Consider the following 23737-nt stretch of genomic DNA (forward strand, 5'->3'; position numbering starts at 1 on the left):
CGACATTTGTTTGTAGTCCAAGCACCACTCGTAACTCCGCTTGTCGTATCTTTGTGGGAGCCCCATCGCTTTGCGATATTGCTGGTTGGTCTTGATGCTGCCAGCAGGTTGCGCAGCGTACCACGCATTTCTAGCAGCTACATATCTCTCATAAATGGCACCCGGGGAATCGTACCGCGGCTCTTCCAAGGTGACACCAGACAAAGACTGGACTTGCTCAACCGTTGGCCCTTCAACGGTCAACATTGGCGGACTGCCGGGCGCGTTGTTTGATGTGGCAAGCGACCCCAAGTCAGTCGACGTATTAAATCTCATGAGAGGAGATGAACGGATGGGTGGCATGCGTGCTGCAAAGGAAGAGGGTTGATCAATCTCTGCCAAGGCATCCGCCACTGCATTTGAACATTGCGACTGCTGGGTCGTTGGCACGATTTCCGGGGGGGCCTTAGAGACACCCGCAGGAGCCATTTCCGCCGTGGCACCTGAAAATGTGACTGAACTTCGAGCTTCCGGCAGAGGTACTACCGGCGACCCCTTGAACTTCAGCGGACAGGACCTCGAGGTCATAATGTGGCCTACCACGTGGCATGCGCTGCAAGTGGGAGCCTTTCTGTTACCCTGGATTCTCTCGAAACCGGATGGTTCGCGTCTTGTGCTCGTTAAGGGTTGAGTCCTATTTAGTTGGTTTGCAGCCCGGCGAGGTTCCAGAACAGGTTTTGGCAGTGCCACCCCTCGCTTTAAGTGCCAATGTGGGTGAAAATGCTCTAACAGAAGACCCTGAGCTTCTTCTTCCAGCTTCTCGAGGGTGTGGGAGCACGGCAACCCATGTGACGAAGTGAAAGTCTGACTACATAGAATCTGACGTGGCTCTTGTAGACATAACTGCCGTTGCCCCTGGACTTTGCGCAAAGCATCATGCGAAACCCTACCTCGTACTGCTTCGAACATGAGCCCGGATACATCTAGAGGTGTGCGTAACTGTTGCGAAGCTCGAATATGTTTAAGTTCCTTGAGTTGGTTTGCGATGGCATGCTTCATGGCTTGCCAAACGTCGAAAAGGTCCAAATTCGATTTCTTAATGTGTGCTTTCATCAGTGAATGGATACCCTCGGCCCTGGGAACGTTCCATTAGCGTCTTGTCAATTGCATATAGTACAAGCCACCTGCCTCGAGGTGGCCACATTGCCGAAATGCAAGTGCATATCCACCCATGCTTTAATGATCATCTCTTTGTACGGCTCGAGCCAATACATCTTGATATACCCTACACACTCTGGATATTTTTCGCCATACTTCAGTTCAAACTTGGCCAGGCGCTCGTCAAATATCTTTTCACTTGGTGAAGCAACAATCGAGTGCCAGGAGGTGTAGAATTCTTCCCATGTGTCATTTTCTGCCCGCTCTGAGGTTTCGTTTTCTTTCTGCACAAAAAAGGGCCGGCAGCGCTGGAGGACCGCTTTGTTGACATGCCAGAGGCAGAGGAGCGCTTTGGTCGTTGGAAACCAATGTGCAGCAGCGTTCATTGCAGCTAGGCATCGATCAGTCAAGACAACTGACGGAAGTTCACGCTGGTAAAGTGACCTGAGATGTTGTAACGCCCAAGAGTAATCCTCTTCCGATTCACCGGATAGAAATGCAAATGCGATACAGAACGACCGCTGGCTAGAATCTACTCCGACCATGTCGAGTAGCGGCATACCGTGTTTATTCGTCTTGTAGGTACAATCCAGCAATAATACGTCCGGGTTGCATTGTAAATACGCCACAGAGTCAGGATGGGCAAAGAAGATAGCCGTCAGTCGATTGTCTACATCCAAGCGGACGCGACACCAAAAGCCCTCGTTATCTAATTGGTCGACTAGGGCTTGAATGCTGCTCTGGCCTTCGCGAAGATCTCTCCTGGTTGCCGCAATCCGGTTGTATATATCCCGCTGAGTTGCAAGTGTTTCTGAGTGGTTATGGAGGTAGGTCCTTATTTCTCGAGGGGCAGTTCCAGACTTCACGAGTTTGGAGACGATCGCCGCATCTTTTCCCACAAGCTTGCGGTGGGCAGGGTGTGCAGAAGGATCATCGCTGGGCGCGTGATTATGTTTAGCACATTCGATGTCTGGTCGATGGCTCAAGACCCATGTACTACCATCTAGCGATTGCTTGGCTAGAACTGAAAACTTGCAGCCAGTTCTTCGGCTCGAAGTGCGTCGCACTCGATCAGTAGAAGGGCTTGGAGGAGGTTTATTCCTATCACAAGCGAATATTACTCTGACTCTGCCATTTGGTGTCTTGAGGGATTTCCCTGTTGTAAATGCGTACCCTCGAGGTTTCGCCCAAGAATTGATAGCATCAAGTAAGGACTCGCGTGATTCATATGTGCCTTCGGGTGGAAGAACGTCGTCAGGGAATGCTGCCTGATCCATGTTTCATCAATCTGATTGGCGCTGCAATGTGCAGTGGCTGCAGGAACATGCTGGGGCACAGGTTCTGTCCCAGCGCTAGAGGAGTGCTGACATAATTTGGGCACCTGGGTGCGCTAGTCTATTTGGGCACCCGGGTGCCCATGTATCAGTCGCCGTCTAGTTACCTGCAGCTCCCTAGCTCTCTATTGAGCATATAAACGGTAAGTATTACTAGAGGGAGATGGGTCTAGGTTACGCATGTTGAGAAGCGTAATTTTCTTGCAGGCTACGGCACACATGCCAGGGAAAAGAGGTACTAAACAATATGCTAACCATACTAGAGGCGTCTCAAAGCCAAGTGGTGTCCAGTGTGCGGAGCCATGCTAATTACGAAAATATAATACAAATAGAAATGTTCAAAATATGGCTAATGTCACGGAAAATACAGTATTAAACCATACATCTCATGTTATTTATTAAACAAAAGCCTCCAAGGGACTTTCTGTCTTACAACAACACAAAACGCCTGGCTTATCCTTATCTGTCCAAGAGATTCGAACACGCACCCTGGCTAGCCGTACTAAGGCTTCAAGGCCGCGCTTCCTCAACGAGTCAAGTGCAATAACGTAGTAAGCAAGTGGATATGGTACAGCTACCCCAGGCGTAGTCGTCGTTACACAACGGCTTGATGGCTTAACCAAGCTCTCTTGTTTAGGGAAATTAGCTCTGCTTAGAGAGTAAAGCATGCGTGGTTTAGTTCATCGCTACGAATGATCATACGACGTGTATTCCGATGAGTATAAAGCCGACTAGGGGGCTGGTCGTGGTTGAATGCGAAGATGAACGGTGCCACTCCTTGGTGCGTCAGTCAAACTAGGTATTTTTGTCACATGTGAGCAAGGCACCCGGCATTAGATGATAGGGATCCTAGGATTATTGATAGAAAGGCCTTGATTAAGCTACAAAGGGGCGCTCGGCTCCACGCAACGCTGTGCGCACCACATGATCTAAATTCCGTGCGCGTTACGCGGCCTGATACCTAATTCAGCGAGTGAGCTGTTGCGAGCTCTTTGTACGGGATTCGTCGGCAATGGAAACTATCACTCCAAGGGCAGTTGTCATTTCACCGGGGCTAACGGCTAACATCGATGCTAAGGGTCGGTACCGAGGATACTAAGCTTGGAACAGCATGTTGGGCGGATTTCATGAGGTCCTGATGCTTGGATGCATTGATGAAACGGTGCTCTGTTGAGCGGCTGTGTATTGAACAAGTGGGGGATAGTCGAATTCCCAGGGGTAAGGAGTAGAACTGTCGTGATATACTTGTTACTTTTCCCACGAGAAGAGAGTCATCCCACGTGAAAAGAGCTTTTCGGCATGCAAGAGTCTTCCTACGTAGAGGGAGTCTTCCCTAGTCAAAGTATTAAGTATTGTCGTAGTACGCCACCAGTCCTTTTTGACTTCTAATACCATCAGCAAATGAATTCCACTTCCACTTCTTATAAAGTGATATCTCGGGGATTCATTCATCATCATTCAAATACAGTCATCTTTAAATATTCTGGGCCTATAGTCAACAAGTATGAGGGCCAACCGGCTACTTTCTGTTTCGGCCCTACTCTCGTCTGCTGCCTCTTGGGGCATCAAAGTAGCGCCGCTTGAGCCAAATCTTGACCTCTCGCTTGATATTTTAAATGGGATCGATATTGACCCTAATATTATCGGCAAGACTGTTTTCGAAATTATTTCCGAGAGCAAGCCCGGTGAAGAAGTCAAGCCCGGTGAAGAAGTCAAGCCCGGCTTAGTCTCAGGTCGAAACGTTTTCAGCCGCCAGGCGCCTAGAAATCCCACTCTGATGTCAGCGGAAGAGGTTGCCAAGATAACAGCAGCTGTGACAAGCAAGCCAGGAGTATTCTATCGCGGCGATTCTCGTCCTCCTGAAGAGATATTCAAGTTAGGTTTCACTCCCTAGGCCCTAATACTAACTTGTAAAATCACCTTGAGTTTAAGGGTGACTCTGGACTTGTGTTTCTCTCGGGGTCGGCTGAGTCTGCGTACAAGTACACCTTTAGTCGAAGCGCGGATAAGAATACTAAGGGATATGTCTATGTTATTGCAGCTAAGGATATTCCTGATGGCTACTGGGTTCCAGGAATTTTTCCCCTGGAGAAAAACCCTGCTGTAAGCCGTAACCAGGAGTTTGCCGTTCAGGGCGCCGTTCCAGGCACGAGCATCTCACGCCTACGAGGTGACCAAGGAAAAATTCCGCCGACAAGTCCCGCAAGACTAAAAATGAAGAGTACTCGCTGAGGTCGGCTTCGAAATGCACTATACTCAAGAGCCGAGCAGGTGGTAGCTGTGACCCAGCTGGGTGGGCAGACGTCGAGGAAACGGGGCTTAAGAAGCCTGCTCCTGGGGGTACGGAGGGTGGTAAAGACATGAAACGACCCGTGGGACAAAAAATCGCAGAGCGCAAGTTCCTGCAATTCATCGGCCAACTAGACTCTAGATCCATTGGATCTCTTATCAAGGGGCTCAAGGATGGCGAGTTCACTTTTGCCGACGTTCAACTCGCCTTCAAGATGGCACTTTCAGAGGCCATGGATCACCGCTGGACTGACTTTGAAAATTGGGAAAAGGCAGCAGAATCACTCAAGAATATTGTTGATGATATTGTCTCAACGGCCCGTTTTAAGACGCCGGTTGGATACTGGTCCAATGTCATTCAAAGGCTACCTGATACCGCAAAGGAAATTAGCAAGGGAAAGACTCCTGAGGAGAAACTTGAAATTGCCAACAAGAACGTTACAAGAGTGAGAGTCTGTATATTAAGTTAATAAAAAAATTGAAATAAAAGAGGGCCAGACAATCATACAAGACATCTAGTAATATTAGATTTAGCCCCGTAACTAACCACGTAATACACCATGAACGCATCTCGTGAAAAAAAAAGACACTAAAAAGCTAGCTAGTAAATGGTATCAACAAATGCTAGTTTATCCTCATCGCGGAGGGGTAACTAAAATTATACTATTATCTAGTTTAAGGCTGGGATACAGTAATAAACCCTATATTAATGTCAACGGAACATAAGGAGTATGATTGCGATTCAATTAGAGCGCGTTCTTCTTCGTGATAATGAAACTAGAGTTTACAATGACTTCTGGGTCGGGAGGTTCTTGTAGCGTGATGAAACAAGTTTGGCACGTCTTGGAGCTCGCGCTTGACAATCTCCGCAGCCTGTCTTTCATGAGTGCGGGGAGGAGTCCAGTTGGCCGTGAGTGTGACTTGGACTTGCCTTTGTGATGTTATGCCGCCCAAGAGGGTCGAATGGGTGGTGTGGAGAGATGCTGCCCATCATGTATGTATACGAATAATCAATGTACGCAGACGCGAATGAATTATCCGCCGCGGTTTCTTTCACCAAGTGCCAGCTGTTAGTTACAGCCGTTGTTTGTGTTGAGCTGAAGTCACCCGCGTTCAGTCATGGATTCATGGGAATGCGGCTGAGAGGGCGTCGTGCCTGTCAAAGTATCGGGCCGTAGCACGAAGACGCCCAACACGACGTTGGGTTCACACTTACACAGCTGCAGCAAGTGGATTAGAAGCAACCAGACGTATAATGATTGGACAAGAATGCAAGGAGCTTAGCCATTAAGGGTTACCCATGTGTCAACCAACCTCTCCACCGCTATTTCCGTCATCCCTCACCCGACAGAACCGGATTCCCTTTACCTCCATCCCCGCAAATCCTCCTCAACAGGTTAGACGAAGGCCGGGAAAGCCCCCAAGGTGTTCTGGGTTTTCGGCAAAAAGAGAATATTCCAACCATCCCTCGCAGCTTTGGAGACGGCTCTACTATGATGGGTGCCACCGCGACGATAATTACGGGCTGGAGAAACTTATCGGTTATCAACCAGGTGGCCATCATCCTATTCACCTCGGAGACGAGCTTCATAATCGCCGGTTCCGTGTTATTCATAAGCTAGGCTACGGCGGCTCCTCAATAGTGTGGCTCTGCCGTGACCAAAGTTAAAATAACCTAACGTACGTCGCAGTTAAAATCTTCGTCGCCCGCCTACAAGAAGCAGAATACCGCGAGTTACTCGTCTTTAAAGACGAAAAACTCCATTATTAGAGTCGTTACTTTTGTCTTCCCAAGGGGGGCAATTTACTAGGGAGAGCCCCAACGAAACGCATCTCTGCCTTGTCTTTCCGGTACTCGGGCCGACGGTGGACCAGGCCGCCTGGATTTTCAACGAGGAGCAAGACGTAGATAGCGTCGCTCTTCGTAAAGTATCTCGAAGCGTCGTTGAAGCTCTCGCTAGTCTACACAGTCATGGTATCTGTCATGCAGGCAAGTTCTGATAGCTCTTCCCTTGCTTTTTAGCTCGCTAACGCGACTAGACTTGCGCCCGGTAAATGTGGTCTTGGGATAATATAGCCTTAATGGCTTAGGAGAGAGTTAGGTGCTAGAGTAGCTTAGCGAGCCGGAGACGATAAGCATTAAAATTCGTGAGGATTCTAGCCTGACTCCGGATGTCCCATACGCTCCAAAGTACCTGGCTTAACCTGTCGATTTTCAAGAGACTACCAACCCATAGTTCATCTTACCACAGGCAATAATTATCGACTTTGGGTAAGCCGTGGAAATAGCCGTGGAAACGCCACTATTTGGCATACCGACGAACTATGCGGCACCGGAGGTAATTTGGAAAAGTAGTTCTAGAGGCTAGGAGGTGGATACATGGTCATGGTCTTTGGCTTGCACTTTATACGAAGTTCAAGTTGGTCAGCGCTTATTTAATGTCCCTCAGATGACTGTATTAGACGAAGAAGACTACGAAGATGAGATTTCCTCCGTGATAGGAGAGCGACCGAATCCGTTGGAAGGTCAGCCTGTAAACGGCAATGTTGATACGGCGGCCGCTCGCCAGATCTGCAAGAGGGCCTTTGGCGACGACACCACCGCGGAACAGGAGCAGTGGGCGCAGATGCTCGCAGGCCTGCTGAGGTACGAACCGCATCAAAGTCTCAGGGTGCAAGTCTTGCTGAAAAACGCGTGTTTTGACCAAATTTAGCAATCTTGATTTGTTAAAACACAAGTCGCACGGTATTGTGCTGGTTTCGGCATTGCAGTGTACACTGTTATAAAGAGGGACTGGAGAGAATGCTGCTAGTGCTACTGGCCATATATGAGCGGATGTGGACTTTCTCTGTGAGTTGGAGAAATTTTCAAGTAATTTAGATATAAATGAATACTTGTGAACTATGAGAGACGTTTAGATGTAAAAGTGCAGGGCATTTAACGAGCGTAATTATATAGGAGTATACTAAAATAACGCGTACGTTTCGCAACGTCGATCGATAAAATAGAAAGCCATAGATTTAAAGACTTTAGCTTAAAAAAAGAAAAAAAAAATGTGTTTAAACAGACGTGGGATGAAATATTTTACAAAGGGAACCCTTTCTAGTTCGAGAGGGCGCATCTGCAGCCGGATGACAGCTTGATGATGGACAAAGGAATGAACCTGGTTGTGTCTTGGACGCTGTCAAGCGTGGCGTTCAAGCTTTTCAAGGCCAATTCCGTTCTGCTTTCCAAGGGGCTATCGAGACCCAGTAGGGAGACTTTCCCACCGTATATCCGAGCAGTATAAATGTCTTGCGGTGGACACGATTGTCTCTATTCTTTATTCACAAAATCTTGAATTGTACGACACGTTGTCTCACGTTGACTGCTATTGTGCCGCACCACGCCTACTTGTCTACGATTAGCCGCTATGGATCACATTGGATATGGACTTGGCATTTAATTGAATCCATATATCTAGGGGATCGAGGTCTTCTTTATAGCATAGGGGCCGGGATTGTGCTGACACTCACCAGGGCCCTGCCTGGCTAGTCCTTGACTAAAGCTTTAGAATGAAGAGGAAAAATAGTATTACTTATCAAGAATCATGAAACATCTACTTGCAGAGCGGTACAAGTTCTTTTATCCACCGAAGATTAGTAGCGGTAGTATGCTTTCGCGCTTTTTACAAAGGCAGGCTGCGTTTTTAGAACCTTGCTACATTATGCAGAAATCTGGCTCATTAACTGGCGACGCGTGCAACTAGCTCTGGCTATAGATATCTTCTTGCTCTTGTGTATCCGCTGGCTCGGTAAACGTGCCGGGAACACAACGTTATAGCACAAGTATTACAGAAAGTATTGCATGGAATAAGGTTCTGCGTGAGTTAACAAACAAACTTCTCGATGCTATGCATAAAACCAATTATGTGTAATATGTTCTCATCAGCCACAATTATTACTCAGGGGCCTTACTCATCCGCCATGAAAGCCTGTAGTGGGTTTGTGTATCTAGTCGCCTCGCGAGGGCTCGTATATAAGGCCCCAATACCTAAAACATCACACGGCATTGCATGAATCTTACACGAGGGCTACGATAACCATATCTTAGGGCACGAGATTCACCGACTTCTGTATAAATAGAAATCTTTAGTTACCTAAGCCTTGAGGAAAACCATAGACCTGACCTTTTACCAGAGACTATTATGCTATGAATTGAGTTATTACGAGCCCTCACTGAGACCTTATCACAGCGAGATTGCCACTGCTTATTTTTGAGCTCCTAAGTTATCCCTCTCAAGTTTTTTTTTCTTCTCTTTCAGCAATTCTTATGCGACAGCTATGATTCTACCAAGCCTGCAATTGATTGGTCGTGCAGACCCAACATGCATTTCTGCGTAGCCGATAGCTATCTAATCAGGAACGTTGTCTGGAGTAGTGAGGTTGGGGATACAAAAATAATTATCCAACCCTTTCCTACGTCGCAGCATTCAAGAGTTGCCAGGTCTGAAATGAGCCATTTGTAAGGTAGTCGACGTCGTACTGTAATCTACAGGGGGCGACAAAATCCAGAAGTGTATGATGTCAATTAAAAAAGACGAATCAACACCCAGACGTAGTAACAATCAACGTTGAGCCTAACAAGATAGAAACCAGTCAGATTCTCGGCTACAGTTTCTGTCACACACTCTGGCAAAGAATGTCAAACAAATCTAAACTCTAATTTGTCAGTGGGTTTTTCATAAAAGTTAAAGTAATAAAGCTAGAATAAACCTGAGCTCCATAGCTAGAATACTACTTGAAAAGTTGAACAGATGTGGTTGAATACACTAGGAGCCAGGAAATCTACTTCCCGGAGGGTTGCGGCCAGAGGCCATTTTCTCATAGCTGGCGATGCTACAACCTCGACGGCTATGTCTACGTTTTTCTGTCTCTCCCAAGACCGCGAGTATTACGAAGCGTTGGTAAAGAAATCCGCTCTACGTTCAGCTTGGCCGCCGAGACTCGCTCCAGCCCTTAGCCCAACAGTTACAAATACTTCCGGGACTGTCTTAACGAGTCACCTCGCATATCAGCTATTACGCTGATAAGCCTGTGCTGGAAATAAAATGGGATACATGTAGTCAAGTTTGACGGTAGCCTGGACCCTATGAGACCTTGGTTTTTATATTCCGCCTGGAAAGGAGGCGAACTTGCTGGTGGTCAGACTGGCAGGTCGGATGGACAAGGATGGCCGGACGAGTATCAGTAAGATGCCATCTTAGTGGCTGGTTCCAGGGCCCAAAGGTGACTTTCCAGAAACTACGTGAGGAAGCTTTAGGCTTATGACTACACAGCCTGATCTCTCGCTATACCATACCCTGCCAGGGTTGGTCTTGTATGCCACCTCAACACCCTGACAGAGACTGAACTGCCGTTGGAAGCAACACAGTGGTGATTTGAAAGATCCGTGAGCGAGATGACTTAGTTCGGCTGCTTGGGTTAAAGTGTGGATAATTGTGTCATGATCAAGGTTCAGAAGGACACAGAAAAGCTTGTGCGATAGCGACAAAAATTGAACAAACAGTCACTGTATAATCGTGGACAATTTTAATTGAATCTTTCTTAAATAAGTCAGAAAATGGATTGGATTGCGGCGCCTGGATGACTTGTTGCAACTTATGGCGTTGGCGTTGCGAGACGAGTCTGGATTTGGAGACGACCTGCGGCAGTCCGCAGAGGTTGCTGTTGCAAAACTCGCAAAAGCACAGTTCTACAAATAAGACAGTTGAGGCTAACCTGTGAAGCATTATATACTTGCAAAATCTTGATTCTAGAAATGCTGGCAATGTTTCTGCGAGACGCAACCGGTCTACATGGCCGGGACCGCGCTACTGTGAAGATTTGCTAGATCATAAGGTGCTCAATGTTCCATTGCAGCCATGAATAAGGAATATATTTTATGCGCGCCGTTGGACAAGCCATTGCGCTCAATACGCCAGCGCATAAGTCATTCCATGTGGGCAGTGTGAAAGCTTGAGAGGAATCGTGTACAATTGCATTCGTACGCATACACTCGTACGCGTGGGTTCTTAAGCAACTTTAACTTTCGACGAATCGAGTTTTCCCAAATTGCCCTTCTTTCAAGGTCATCAAGGTACAGGTCAAAGTTCGCTCCCATGCTCGCTTGCGGAGAAATTGGATATGGCTTGTATGAGGCCGATCGCATCGTCACTGTTATGCAGATGTCTAGCGGTTTTGCACAGGAAAGCCGATGTGGTGGCTGCGTATGCGGGTTTGGATTGAGAGGTTGACCAAACCTGTAACCTTTGTTTCCGGAGTGTTTCATAGACGTTCCCTGCATTTGCACGGCAGTGGTGCCCAGCGTGTTCAATACTAGTGGCAAAAGTGAGTACAAGTTGAACTGTACAACAACAGCAAAACTGACAGCAGAGTAACGGCCCAGGCCGAAAGTACAAACTCATTAAAAGATTTACTGTCTGTCGAAGATGTCAGTGGCATTTGTCGTGGACATAAAGTGAACAGGCCAGAAGCTGTCCCCGCTGCAACAAGTGCATCAATCTTGATTGCGCTCAAGCTGCCGTGTTCGGAAAGTGTATTTGGTAATGACGTTTCGAACAGCTATATAACAAGTGCCTCCCAGTCAACATTGCTCTCCAGACTCGAGAGTCGAGACGGTCCCCCGGTGGCACGAGCTCTTGTTTCCACAATGTTCCGATTCAACATGGGTAGACTTCACATGAACTGCGGGCACAAACAAAGCCAACAGAGAGTGAAATGCATGATCAGGGTCGGATTGGCAAGGATCACACGTCTTGAATGAGACAATGCACACAAAAAGGTGGCGAAGCCCTTTGAAAGAACATCCATCGCGCTGAAGAACGCAACAACGACGTGTGAATGTTTTATTCTAATAAGATATAAGGGCCCTCCTACTCTCACTTCTGATTGTCTTGGTCTTTCATGCTCTTTCATGCCGCCCCTCCACATGACCGTCATGAGCGAAGAGACGGCCCTCGAAGAATGCAGCAGCGACCGCGGTGGGTCGCCGGAGAAAGATGGTCAATCATTTAGCTCGGCCCTTGAGCAAATATCGAAGCAGGAACTCGACAATCGCAACTTCGCTACACATATCCTGACCTGGCTAAAGTTCGCCAAGGAGAATCCGACCGCTGTGGAACTCGTGCAAAGCTACGCCATCCAACAAACAAAAGATGCCTCGAACCGCGACTTGGATAGACCCGAGGGGGATATCCCATCCGTCTGCAAGGGTCTCGTGACGATGGATCCAAGCACCAAGATTGTCCGGGCCGTCCACAAGTCTGTCCTGGGCCTCGCACAGGAGTGTGAATTGGTTCACCCGGATCCCCTGTTGTACATCCTCCGCGCCTGTTTGACCTACCTCGAATATGACGAGCTTGCCATTCCCATGAGAAGCCAGAGGGAGATTAATATTCGGCTTCAAAAGTATCCGCTCCTGAAGTACGCTGCTGGTCGCTTGATGTCGGACCGCGTGGCGGGAGAAAGGAAGCGGTGGCAGAGGCTAAAGCGCTGATTACCGAGTTTCTTCACGACAACAGCAGGGCTACAAGTTGGTATCAGGTCGTCGCGAGAAGACCGAATGTACGGATTACAGGGCTACACGCAGCCATTCACATGAGTAAGCCTACGATAGCCTACGCTCTTCTGAAGCCGGGGAAAGGCGGAAACGTAAACGCCAGAGACTCTCGCGGAGAGACACCTCTGCACTGGGCAGCAGCACGCCAGCATCCATCGCTGGTGAGGCTGCTGTTGAAGAATTCGGCTCGGCTCGATTGCAAGGATTCGAGCGGTGACACACCACTGCAAAAGGCCCTCATGCCTTGGCCCGGGAGGCACCCATATGCGCGGATACGGACGGTATACGAGCTTGTGCTTCGCGCCGGGATAGGAGCTGCGCAGATGAGCATCAGCAAGGGCTCGGGGCACACCCCAATTCACTTGCCGGAAGAACACGGTTCGGGCAAACTTGCCAGATTTCTAGTCCGTTGCCAGCCCGTCAAGTCCATTGGTGGCGAGGACGGTCGTTGGTCTGCCTGGCGACAAATCACGAAATCCGTCCTGCTTCACGCCGGCGCCCATGTGAGCCGGCCGACGCGGGATCCTGAACGCTGGCACCCCCTCATCGAGGCAGTCAGGTGCGGAAACGGATATTGGGCGAGGGCTTTGCTTCAGAGCGGAGTGCCAGTCGACGTACAAGACGCGCAGGGGATGACGCCGCTTCGCTGTGCCATCGTCTCCGACCGAGAATTCCTGGTCAGGCTGCTCCTCGAGAACGGCGCCGACGTGAACTACACATACGAGGAAGAAATCACACCACTCATGGAGGCTTGTCGACTCGGACGGTCCGATATTGTCTCGCTGTTGCTTGGTTGGGGAGCCAGCCCAAACGATCGAAACCAAGACGGATCCACGGCCCTCCATTACGCAGCCGGATTACTTCCGGGATCACATTCCAAGCAGTCAACCTATTCTCTGATTGCTAAACAAGCCGATCCGAGCATTCGAAATTGTCGCGGGGTAAGTGCTCTGGATATTGCGGCTACAAACAGTGACGGCGACCTTGTGCCGCTTCTGCTGGCTCATGGCGCCTGGACGATGCACCGGACAGCCCAGAGGGACATGCTTTCTTCGGCTCTACACCGCGCAAGCCTACACGGCCACGTGGATTTCATTCAACAGCTAGCTCGTAGCGACGTGTTCCGCGAGGCCAAGGATATGCAGGATGCAACGGGGGCCACGGCGCTGCATCTCGCCGTTGGCGGCCCGGAAACCAGTCGTCTCCAGACAATGACGGCTTTGGTGGACCTTGGTGTCGATCTTGATGTGAGGGATAACAAAGGAAGGACGCCTCTTATGCTCGCATATGCGGATGATATGGACAGTGAGGTGGATATGTTGCTGCGCAATGGAGCAGATATTAGTTTCGACCCCAAGAATGGAGACGGCTAGGGACTTTGCGCAAACAAGAGGCTATTACATGTGGTAGCTATTATACACTAAGAAGCATACTGGACTAGAGTTGACGCTGGTGGGAGAAGGATGCCTTGTTCTTTATTGAGAATTTCTGAAATATATCTCTGCTTACATCTTAACCTTGACGTATATTGCATCTACGGTGAAGGGTGATGACTATTGGATTCCTGAGAGTCATTCAACCACGACCTAACTAGGGTGATAAAAAATTCTCAATATTTATAAACCATCTTTAAGCTTTTAATATGCGGATAGGGAATTATATCTATTTTTAAAATTCTCTTGGGGTTGCTTTCATAGTAGGTTTCCTCGACTATCTTATAGTAAGCGTTTAAAAAAAAGACAAGTAATCGTGCAAGCATTATACCACCTTAAATCTTGTAACAAATATGTTGACCGTACCTAGGCCAGGGAACCGCAACTGACCACGTAAGAAGGCCACCTTGTATAGTTATAATTTAGGGTTTCATTTTAGGGTTAGGGTTAGGAACCGTTACATCCAACTGGCATCCGGAAGTCTCCGCCCCCGAGCTCGGTTCTTGGATCTTGTTTCAAGGTTACCCCGCAAGTTTTCGGCCCCAGAGATGAGACAACCTGGTGGCACCATAATCATGGACGATAAAGATGGGTCGGCGGGAATCCCGCTGTGCCGCCCTGCCACCATGGCCTTGTCTCGGCTTTGGGCCATTCATAAAATCCGGTGGAGGTCTGGTGCATTATAAACGCGTCTTGCTCCATTGGTGTTCCCGTCTGACCTTGAGCCACTGACCGTGTCTAGGACTCGGCATGCTATGGTCGACGGACAAAATGACGAGAAAAGTGTCAGTGTCAGAAGTACGACAACACTCCAGCCCCGACAGCGCGTGGATCGTGGTTGACGGCAACGTCTATGACATGACGGACTTTGCGCCGTCCCATCCCGGCGGCCCTGAAAGTGAGCGCGCCACGATTCCAAACCCTCAGCACCCCCCGTCCGAGGTGCTTGGCTAACACGAACGCAGTCATCCATCAATACTCCGGACGTGATGCCTCGGTGCCATACAGTGAAGTCCACGCGCCTTCACTGATCAAGTCATCTCTGGATGCCAAGCACCACATAGGCACACTCGATACCGCCACGGTCACGGAAACATGGACGGCGGCAAATAACCCCGTCCCCCAAGCAAAGGCAGCCTCGTCAAAGCCTCCCCTGGAAGACATCATCAACATGTACGACTTTGAAAAGGCCGCCCACCAGTCATTCACCAACAAAGCATGGGCGTACATCAACGGCGCGTCCAACGACAACATCACCCGCGACATGAACATCGAGAACCTGAAAAAGATTTGGTTCCGGCCAGCGGTGATGAAAAACGTCGCAATCGTGACGACCGAGACGAGACTATTCGGATGCCGCCTTGACGCGCCCTTCTACGTGGCTCCCACGGGCGCCGTCCGCACGGCCGGGGAAGAAGGAGAACTGGCCCTTGCGCGAGGCGCCGGTCCGTCCGGCATCATCCATTGCATCTCCACGCCGGCGTCGTACCCCCACGACGAAATCCTCCAAGCGACGCCCCGGCATGCCTTCTTCCAGCTCTACGTGGACAAGGACCGCGCCAAGTCGGCAAAGTTGCTACGTCAAATCAGCAGCAACAACAAGGTCAAGGCCATCTTCGTCACGGTCGACCTGCCCGTCGTGTCTAAAAGAGAAGACGACGAGCGCGTCAAGGCAGAGAACGCGGTCGAGAAGCAGGTTTCGCCCGGAAAGGACCAGAAAGGCGCAGGCTTGGCTCGGCAATCGGGCTCCTTTATCGACCCGGCCGTCACGTGGGACGATATCCCCTGGATCCGGAAGCATACCCATCTCCCCATTGTTGTCAAGGGCATCCAGAGGTGGCAAGATGCCCGGACGGCCTTGAGCCTAGGGTGTGAGGGGATCGTCGTCAGTAACCACGGCGGAAGGGCAGCTGACACGGCGCAGCCGTCCATCATTACCCTCCTTGAATTGCACAGGAACTGTCCCGAGGTGTTTAGCTCGATGGAGGTTCTCATAGATGGTGGATTTCGGCGAGGTTCCGACATAGTCAAGGCAATTTGCCTGGGGGCCTCGGCCGTCGGGGTGGGAAGGCCGTTTCTGTATGCCGTCAATTACGGCACCGCCGGCGTGGAGCACGCCATCGCAAGTAAGTCCATGCACGTCCCGAACCGTTATTCAGGGACGTTTTTTTTTTTCTGACTTTGTGCCGTTGTAGTATTGCGCGACGAAATCGAGACAGCTATGCGTCTTTGTGGGATGACCGACCTGATGGATGAGGCTGGGCCTGATTTCCTAAACACCTCGCCTGTTGACCACCTTGTGTATCACGGCCCGCACACGTACCTTCAACGGACACCGAGATCGAGGGCACGCTTGTAGGTTGACGTTTTCTTTGCTCTGCCCTCGAGTTTAGAGCAGCCGTGGAGGGACCCGTGTTGGGCAGAGTGGTGCGCTTCGTGAATATGTATCATGTGCGTGGAAATGCCATAGAGCTGTCAATAGCGATTGTCAGACTCGGCTTGCTAATGCTGTTCACTTTGTTTGCAACTGTTGGAAATTGTACCTTCCATTCCCATCTGAGAGATGACGGCGACGAAGTGGGCAGATAGATATATCATGTTTAGACAAATCACAAGACACTCGTGACGATAGCCAAGCCTTGGCATTTCGTGTGCACCACCTATTGTCCTCATCCCTAAATAGAGTATCTAAGCATCTCATGTCTGTAAGAAGTGCCTTGATGCAATCTTTAGGAGAGTACCGCCGAGCGCGGTTAGCGGCGGATGACCAATTTCAGGTCCAAGGTGTTGCACGACTAGTTGCCATGCAGTATTATTTTCTGCATTTGGTGCATTGTTCCCGTCTATTTCGGCAACGAATGGCCGTTCGGCCTGCTAGGGGGGAAGAAGGTCGTCTGAAAAGGGGTGAGTGATGATGGTGTCATTGCCAAACCCTGCCTACTACCAAGGGAAACCTTTATCGTGTTGAGACAAAAGCGCTGTGACGCGCTAAGCTTGAAATTATTACTTCAGCTGGTCTGACAAGTCAACACTCTCCAAATGGATGGCAAGGGCAGAGTAATTGGGCTCGGAACAAAGTGGGTTCACTTCAATCTGTACTCCAAGATATCAAAGGTCCATGGCTTTTCCAAAGGCCTAGTTACTCAAGGAGCTCTACTGGATACAATAAGTCGGTAAGGGATAAATGTCTAAGGCAGCGTTGGGCCTGAGGCCTCAATTCAGGTCTCGTGATATCTCCTTTGTGTCGCCTTTGTTCACCCAGCGCCTTTGTTATGGCTTAACCGTATGACAAAAGACTTCTCTCAATACCGAGGAATCAAAGATGCTACAATCCACAGAAATTGACCTGACTCTGCAATTTTTCAATTGTCATGGCTGCTTGTGAGCTAAAGACTCTGAGACGCCCAGGCTCTCATGAGCTCCATAGCCCAGCCGAGTATGTGATACAGCGCAATCCAGTGGCCAAGGAGCGAACGGACTGATCGAGTAGCGTTGTGGCTGTGCGCGGCATTCATAACAGCGGTCAAGGGTCATGGGTCGCAGATCACGGCTCGGCCTTGGTAGAAGCCCTCGGCAACATAGGCGGAGTACGATTGTCGGTTTTTAGCTATGACACGAAGAACATCTTTGTCCGGGACGGACTTCGAGAAATAGCCACTCATCTTCTCGAGAGTCTATCGAAACTTAGGAGCGACTGTGAAGATGTAGGTTCCAGTATCCCGGACTAACCATAATCTTCAAAATGCAAAAAGACTAACCCAGTCATTAAAACAGCACTCCAGCATCATATTTGTTGCCCATGACATCGGGGGCACGGTTGTCAAAGAGGCAAGATTGACTACCGGCATCTCTGGTGGTAGACTTTAACAAGTATTCCAGGCTTTGAATATTGCAACTTTCAGTCACATCGGTCAAGCGAACTATCGAGGAATCGTTGCATCCACACAAGTCTTTGTATGCAGAGCGGCTCACATCAATCACGTCACCACTTGGGAGCTTGCGTAGGGGCTTGAACTGACGCATGGGATACAGGTCTTCATGGGCTGTCCCCATCGATGCCATAACAATTTTGAGTTAGGTGGTAGCCTTAAGAGGCTATTCAAGAGTGATACGTCGGCAGGGTTTTCCTTATCTTCCATTTTGGCGTCTAGCCTCGCTAGCATAGTGGCAAGTGTGAATCAGGGATTTCTCGATACGAAAGCACATCTCAAGGCACTCGTAGTGAACGTCTCCTCAATCCACGAGGATCTTGACAAGAGGGTAAAAAAAGTATGGGCCTCATGCCGAAATGCTCATTACTAACCTTTCTGCTATCCCGTAGGTTTTCGACCGATACGAAACTACAATGGTTGTACCTGGACGCAATCATGGCATCGGACTGTTTCAGTTGTTTGATTCGGCTTCTCACTTTGCTTTAGACACAGATAACACTGCAGTTAAAATCAAAGGCAAAATTTTGCTTGCTGCCGAGGAACATCGCTCAGAGTCAAGTCCTCGCTACTTGACATCTACCAGATTAGCGCTTCTTCAGAGAGCAGGCCTGCAGCCTATAAACGCGTGTCTTACTGAAGATGATGACGACGATCGGACTCCTCCAGCCTGGGCCCTAGATCGGATAGTAATTCGAAACTGGATGAGGGAGTTTGAGACTGTACCTTTCTTGTTTTTCTCCGATGCGGAAAACCCATCACAAACCGCAACGTCCCTATTTAACCATATTGCGGTAGATGTCGACTCAGAGAAACTGGTCCAGTTCTTTGAATTTAGAGATTGGGACTGCAGATACGACTCCGTCGAGTCAATGCTTTGCACATTTCTGCTGGATATTCAATTACATGGTGACTGGCTGGAAAAGACCCCGGTTTGGACCCTGGACTACCTGTTACATCTTTACCACAGGTTTCTTTTCCCGCCAATTGGAACCGATCCACCCTCAGTAATATGGGTGCTGGCAAACTTTGACTCACGGATTGAATCATATCAATGGCTTTTATCAAGGCTGAGCTTGCTTGCAATGGGATCTAAAGACAAGCTGGGAATCAAGGTACTTGTAGTGAACCAGCAGGTGGTTGAGCTAGACCCTGACATTGCTGACATCACTTTCTTTAAAACCATTTCATTGAAAGAGGCAAATGACCATCGGGACACCACTTAAAATGAACTTGGTCAAAGTGAACAAGAAAACGAGGTCGTCCTCCATACGGAAAATGCTGCCGAAATAGACAATCCCGATGGGCAAACCAGCCCGAACTGCGATGACGCTTTAGATTCTGTTGTCAGACGGCAATTTCTTGAGCTTATTGCACAATTTCCAACCCTGTATAGAGTGAAAGGACTCTTACATCGCCTTCTCTTGGACCGCAAGCATAACGTGGCTGCTTGCATGTTACTGATCGCATGGTTCAGACACAACACCGTGGAAACCGTGCCGGGAGATCTCATACAACGCATTGATAAACACTCTCCAGCAACAACCGAAAGCATATTTGAGCTCTTGTGTATGCCGCTATCTGCGCCAGTTGAAACAAACAAGGAGTGGATCGCAGCCTTGCAACTCGTACTGTATTCTTTTCGAAATTTCACAGTCCAGAAGCTTCGTGATTTGGAAGCAGCAACCGGTTATGGACAGCAAATGGGGCGGCTCAAGAACGCTGCCTCACCCGCGCCAGGCTTATGCCATACCTCATCACTTCTCTCCGGTATCACGAAGATACGCGCGCATGAAGTTTGCATTAGCCACACCCAATTTCGCGACTTCCTCGATTCGCAGCTCAGTGGTACAGGAAAAGATGCCAGCAGAGAAGGAAAGCACGTACGCCGCGCACACGCGAGGATTGCTAGCTGGTGCCTGGAATATCTTTGCAACACTCAGGATGCCGAGTTCAGGCGATTTCAGCCCGCTGACGAGAATACATCGACTCCCGAGTTCCGCGACACATTCCTCTCATACGCGATTAGATATTGGGTTCCCCACCTGAAGCTCTCTGATTCCGACGCCGAGACTCTCGCATCTGCAGGTAAATTTCTGGCGAAATCGGCTCATGCAGCTTCATGGGCACAAGCCTACTGGGGTCTTGGGAACCCGGCCACAAGAGGCAAGGGATCATCCATGTCACCATTTGCGATCTTCGCGGAACATGGGGTTGAGTCCTTGGTAAATGCCGTTCTTGAGACACATGGGGATCATCCGCCTCTGACAAGAAGCCAGTACCTTGGGTTGAAATGGGCTGCTAGAAATGGCCACAGTCAGTTGGTCCACAAATTGCTTGCTCTTGAAATCACAGGAGACGAGCCATTTGACAGCGTCATTTACGAGGCCTTCGCCTCTGGAGACGCTCAGATCTCGAAAGAAGTCGTCATGGCAGCTCAAAGGCAAGCGGGGAATATCCAAAGCCCTTTAAATCTTCTATCTTGGGCAGCCTACTATGGTCTGGCCGAAATTGTCGACATATTGATTCCTTGCATACCGCCAGAAGTTGAAAAGGAGAACGAGTGGCGCCCTGTACGGCTCACGGTAGCTGAGAGCAAACTATTCACTGGAGGTTCTCTGCAGGCCTTGAAGCTGTTGGTCGCTGCTGGCTTCTCTACAAGGGATGTAGGAATTGATAATGAGGAGAGCGCCTCGGCTCTAAGACTACTGTGTAAATCGGGAGCTAGTACAGAGGCTGTCGAGTTTCTTGCGGAAGCCTTGCTAGCGTCGTCCATCTCCAATACTCCAGAACAAAAGCAAGAATGGCCGAAAGAATTTGCTTCTGCCGGAGAGATTGCTTTGGCTCAAGGACACCACAAAGTTGTACAAGTGCTTATGCAAACCTCTGCTGCCAAAGAATGGTACGATGTGCCGCGGCTTGTGGCTTGGATCGGCTCTGCGGCCTCGGCAAAAGAGACACAATGTTGCCGGGAAATCGTTTCACATCTTCTCAAGGCTGTAGAGAGCTTGAAACAGCCCATATCTTCTAACAGCATAAGAAAGGCATATAGTTTAGGAGATGTCTCTCTTACGGAAGATATAATCTCAGCTTCGGGTGGTTTGACGTCAGAAAACTTTTCCGACTCTCTTTGCGCTGCGGTTTTAGGAGGAGATGCGGCAATCAGCAGCATCAAGTTCATAGAAAAAGTCGGCTTCGGGGTTTGTAGCAGGGAAACGTACCAACAAGGAATTAGCGAGGCACTTTGGGCAGCATGCACGCGCTCCGCTTTCAAGACTGTCTCACTTCTACTGGAGAAGAGGCCGCGCTTGGATGAATTCAGCTCTGAAAGGGTGACGCCTCTGTTCTATGCTGCGTTTCACGGCCATGAGGAACTTGTCAGGATTCTTCTCAAAGGGGGGGCGAAGCCGAACGACACCGGTAGCGTTGGGGGCTGGAAACCCATACATGGTGCTTTCGACAACCCGAAGATTCTGGATATACTCATTAATGAGGGGGCTGACATAAATGCCGAGAATAATGGCCAAACCGCATTATCATTAAGTTGCAGAAACGATAAAGCGGAGTCGGTAAGATTACTCCTGAAGCACAAAGCAGAGGTGCGCTTCGAACTATCGGAAGCTCTCGGAAAAGCAAGCATGGTTGCACTACTTCTTGATTGTGGTGCGGACCCTCTACGCTATAAGGCTGAAGAATTAAACAGCCCTCTGCTTCACACTTGTGTGCGGTGGAACTTGACCGACATCCTCAAAATGCTGCTCATCTATAAGGTCGATGTCAACGAGCGAGACATGCACGACCGAGCACCTCTTCATTACATAACCTCAAGAGTGGAGGTACCCGTCTTAAAACTTCTGGTGGACCGCGGCGCATATTTGAATATCGTGTGCGACGGAAAAACACCCCTATCGATGGCCATAGGGGGCAACAACAAGGCAGTCATACGATATCTCGTGGAAGCCGGGGCTGCCGTCAACGCCACCATCGGATATTACGGCTCGGTGATTCATAAAGCATGCCAAAGTAGCGATTTAGAAACCATAAAGCTCCTCATTACTCACGGTGCAGAACTGAATTGCAACAATGACGGCATCCTAGGCACACCGCTTCAAGCTGCCCTGCAACGCAACACCTACTCGGCCAAAGACACGGTGGAAAACGCCAACATCATAAGATATCTTCTTGACCACGAAAGTAGCTTGGTTCAAATGAGCAGCAGCACTTGGGGCGGCCCCCTGAGTGTTGCTTGTCTCAGGGCCGATCTGGATGTGGTAAAGACACTATTAGAACGAGGCGCGAACGTCCATTCAGTTGATAAGATCGGGAGGATGCCGATACATTCTGCGCTGTACCGGACAATAGAATATGTCGAGACGCTCCTCGATGCTGGTGCAGAACTGCATGTCTGTGACCGCATGAACCGAAGCCCGCTCCATTTTGCGGTCGTCAGCGGACGGTTGAACCTCGTCAAGTACGTCATTTCACAGCGCAAAGAGCTGGTTACGCAGAATGACATAGACAACTGGAGCCCGCTCATGTGGGCGGTACGCGTTTGCGGACTCTGGGGCACACAAACGTCGGATCGCGTCGACATTATCCAAGTGTTGCTCGACGGCGGCGCCAGTCGGCTGGTGGAAGGCGAGGGCGTCGATCGCAAGTGGACTGCATACGACATTGCTCGGTATTACGGTCATGTCCCGGAGATTGTCGAGCTCGTGACCCCCAGTAAAGACGAGCTGGCGACGCTGGACGCATGCCAGAGAGGGTTCTGGCAATGGAGATTCTGCGAACAAGAAAAAAAGGCTTATCAGTGGCCTTTTTCATGCTGCGACGCATGCTTGATGGTAAGTGTTGTGCCAAGACGTCGTGCGACGGAGAGCACTCTATCCTGTACTTTTGCTATGCTTATTTCAGATTTCTGATGCGAATAATCGACTTACAGAGGATCGTGGGTACCAGCTATGCCTGCGATGACTGCGATGCATATTTTCTGTGCTTCAAATGTTACAGATCCCAGAATCATATCCACCCGTACCACGAGTTTACTTCCTCGGAGGAGAGGTTCGAATCTGACGATGACTCAGAAATGGCCTCAGAAAGTGATTCAGAGTTGTCAGAATAGCTTCATATCAGCAAAGACCGTGGGGAGGTTGAGGTCATGGGGGAGCTGGAGCAGCTACAGGAGGCGGTCGAGGAGAACGGAAATGAGGAGACGCGAGAAGAATAATCTCTGGCGGGTTTAATCACTTATTCTTTGAGTTTGCATGGAAACTATTACTAAACTGGATTTGGTCCTTTACAAGAATGTTTCTGAGTCGTTTCAACATGTATTAATAGTAGGACGGCTCTGAACATGATGCAGTATTCACGTCATTATGCTAGCTCCCTAGATATTGCCTCAACTGAGCATTATGCTACGCTTCAAGGTTGGAGAATTCATTATACAAATGTTGCGAGCAAGAGTCTAACCAAGGAAACATCTAGATCATAGACTGAGTGTGACGGGCTGTCTTATTCCTTTACCTTCACTCCTACTGAGGGACAAACAGCATGAACTCATCTTATACCAGATCTAAATCCACTTCCAGTGACAAGGGCTTAGTGAGGGCTTGGAGGAATAACTCACTTCCTCTGATACTAGTCTTCGGCATTAAAGCTCCTTAATTGTCCTCAAGGCTTAAGTGACTAGAGAGCTTTCTTTATACAAGAAGTTAGTGAGAGCCTTATGCCCTAGGTCTCGTGATCCTAGCCCTCGTGTAACCGTGTGAAACTTTGCTGCCATGCTGTTCTATACAGCTTCATATTGGTCGACCTGAACCCTGTCTTGCGTAAACTGCCGTCCTTGTTGACTGTGCTGAGGTGAACGAGGTGTCTACCAGAGGCACGTCAGGTCGCAGGTTAAGATCAATGTCTCGCGCAAGTCCCGCCACATTTGCTCGTCAATGGCATCTCTTCACTGGATATTTTGGTCACGATCAGATTTGAGGGACTTATCGTGGATGACATATTTGTAGG

The 23737-nt window shown here is 49.3% G+C and overlaps 8 protein-coding genes across 8 annotated transcripts; all 8 read left to right on the top strand.

Moving 5' to 3' along the window:
* Positions 1-3975: 3975 nt before the first annotated feature.
* On the top strand, positions 3976-4365 carry J3458_012952 (uncharacterized protein; the record flags this gene model as incomplete). The annotated part of the gene is made up of 1 exon (XM_066120214.1): positions 3976-4365. The coding sequence occupies one exon, from the start codon at positions 3976-3978 to the stop codon at positions 4363-4365; it is 390 nt and encodes a 129-aa protein (XP_065974851.1).
* Positions 4366-4831: 466 nt separating this feature from the next.
* Positions 4832-5230, top strand: J3458_012953 (uncharacterized protein; the record flags this gene model as incomplete). The annotated part of the gene is made up of 1 exon (XM_066120215.1): positions 4832-5230. The coding sequence occupies one exon, from the start codon at positions 4832-4834 to the stop codon at positions 5228-5230; it is 399 nt and encodes a 132-aa protein (XP_065974852.1).
* Positions 5231-7210: 1980 nt separating this feature from the next.
* Positions 7211-7474, top strand: J3458_012954 (uncharacterized protein; the record flags this gene model as incomplete). The annotated part of the gene is made up of 1 exon (XM_066120216.1): positions 7211-7474. The coding sequence occupies one exon, from the start codon at positions 7211-7213 to the stop codon at positions 7472-7474; it is 264 nt and encodes an 87-aa protein (XP_065974853.1).
* Positions 7475-11730: 4256 nt separating this feature from the next.
* Positions 11731-12297, top strand: J3458_012955 (uncharacterized protein; the record flags this gene model as incomplete). The annotated part of the gene is made up of 1 exon (XM_066120217.1): positions 11731-12297. The coding sequence occupies one exon, from the start codon at positions 11731-11733 to the stop codon at positions 12295-12297; it is 567 nt and encodes a 188-aa protein (XP_065974854.1).
* A 101-nt stretch (positions 12298-12398) lies between these two features.
* J3458_012956 (uncharacterized protein) lies at positions 12399-13785 on the top strand (the record flags this gene model as incomplete). Its single annotated transcript, XM_007810324.2, has 1 exon — positions 12399-13785. One exon carries the CDS (start codon positions 12399-12401, stop codon positions 13731-13733), a length of 1335 nt encoding a protein of 444 aa, XP_007808515.2. The 3' UTR covers positions 13734-13785.
* Positions 13786-14463: 678 nt separating this feature from the next.
* On the top strand, positions 14464-16499 carry J3458_012957 (uncharacterized protein). Its single transcript, XM_007810323.2, has 3 exons — positions 14464-14691; positions 14759-15919; positions 15989-16499. Exons 1-3 carry the CDS (start codon positions 14544-14546, stop codon positions 16150-16152), a joined length of 1473 nt encoding a protein of 490 aa, XP_007808514.2. The 5' UTR covers positions 14464-14543; the 3' UTR covers positions 16153-16499.
* Positions 16500-18138: 1639 nt separating this feature from the next.
* J3458_012958 (uncharacterized protein) lies at positions 18139-18948 on the top strand (the record flags this gene model as incomplete). Its single annotated transcript, XM_066120218.1, has 1 exon — positions 18139-18948. One exon carries the CDS (start codon positions 18139-18141, stop codon positions 18946-18948), a length of 810 nt encoding a protein of 269 aa, XP_065974855.1.
* Positions 18949-19293: 345 nt separating this feature from the next.
* Positions 19294-23129, top strand: J3458_012959 (uncharacterized protein; the record flags this gene model as incomplete). The annotated part of the gene is made up of 2 exons (XM_066120219.1): positions 19294-22566; positions 22665-23129. 2 exons carry the CDS (start codon positions 19294-19296, stop codon positions 22842-22844), a joined length of 3453 nt encoding a protein of 1150 aa, XP_065974856.1. The 3' UTR covers positions 22845-23129.
* Positions 23130-23737: the final 608 nt, after the last annotated feature.

Source organism: Metarhizium acridum (genome assembly GCF_019434415.1).
Source record: "Metarhizium acridum strain ARSEF 324 chromosome Unknown scaffold_272, whole genome shotgun sequence".
In the NCBI taxonomy this organism is placed as follows: Eukaryota; Fungi; Ascomycota; class Sordariomycetes; order Hypocreales; family Clavicipitaceae; genus Metarhizium; species Metarhizium acridum.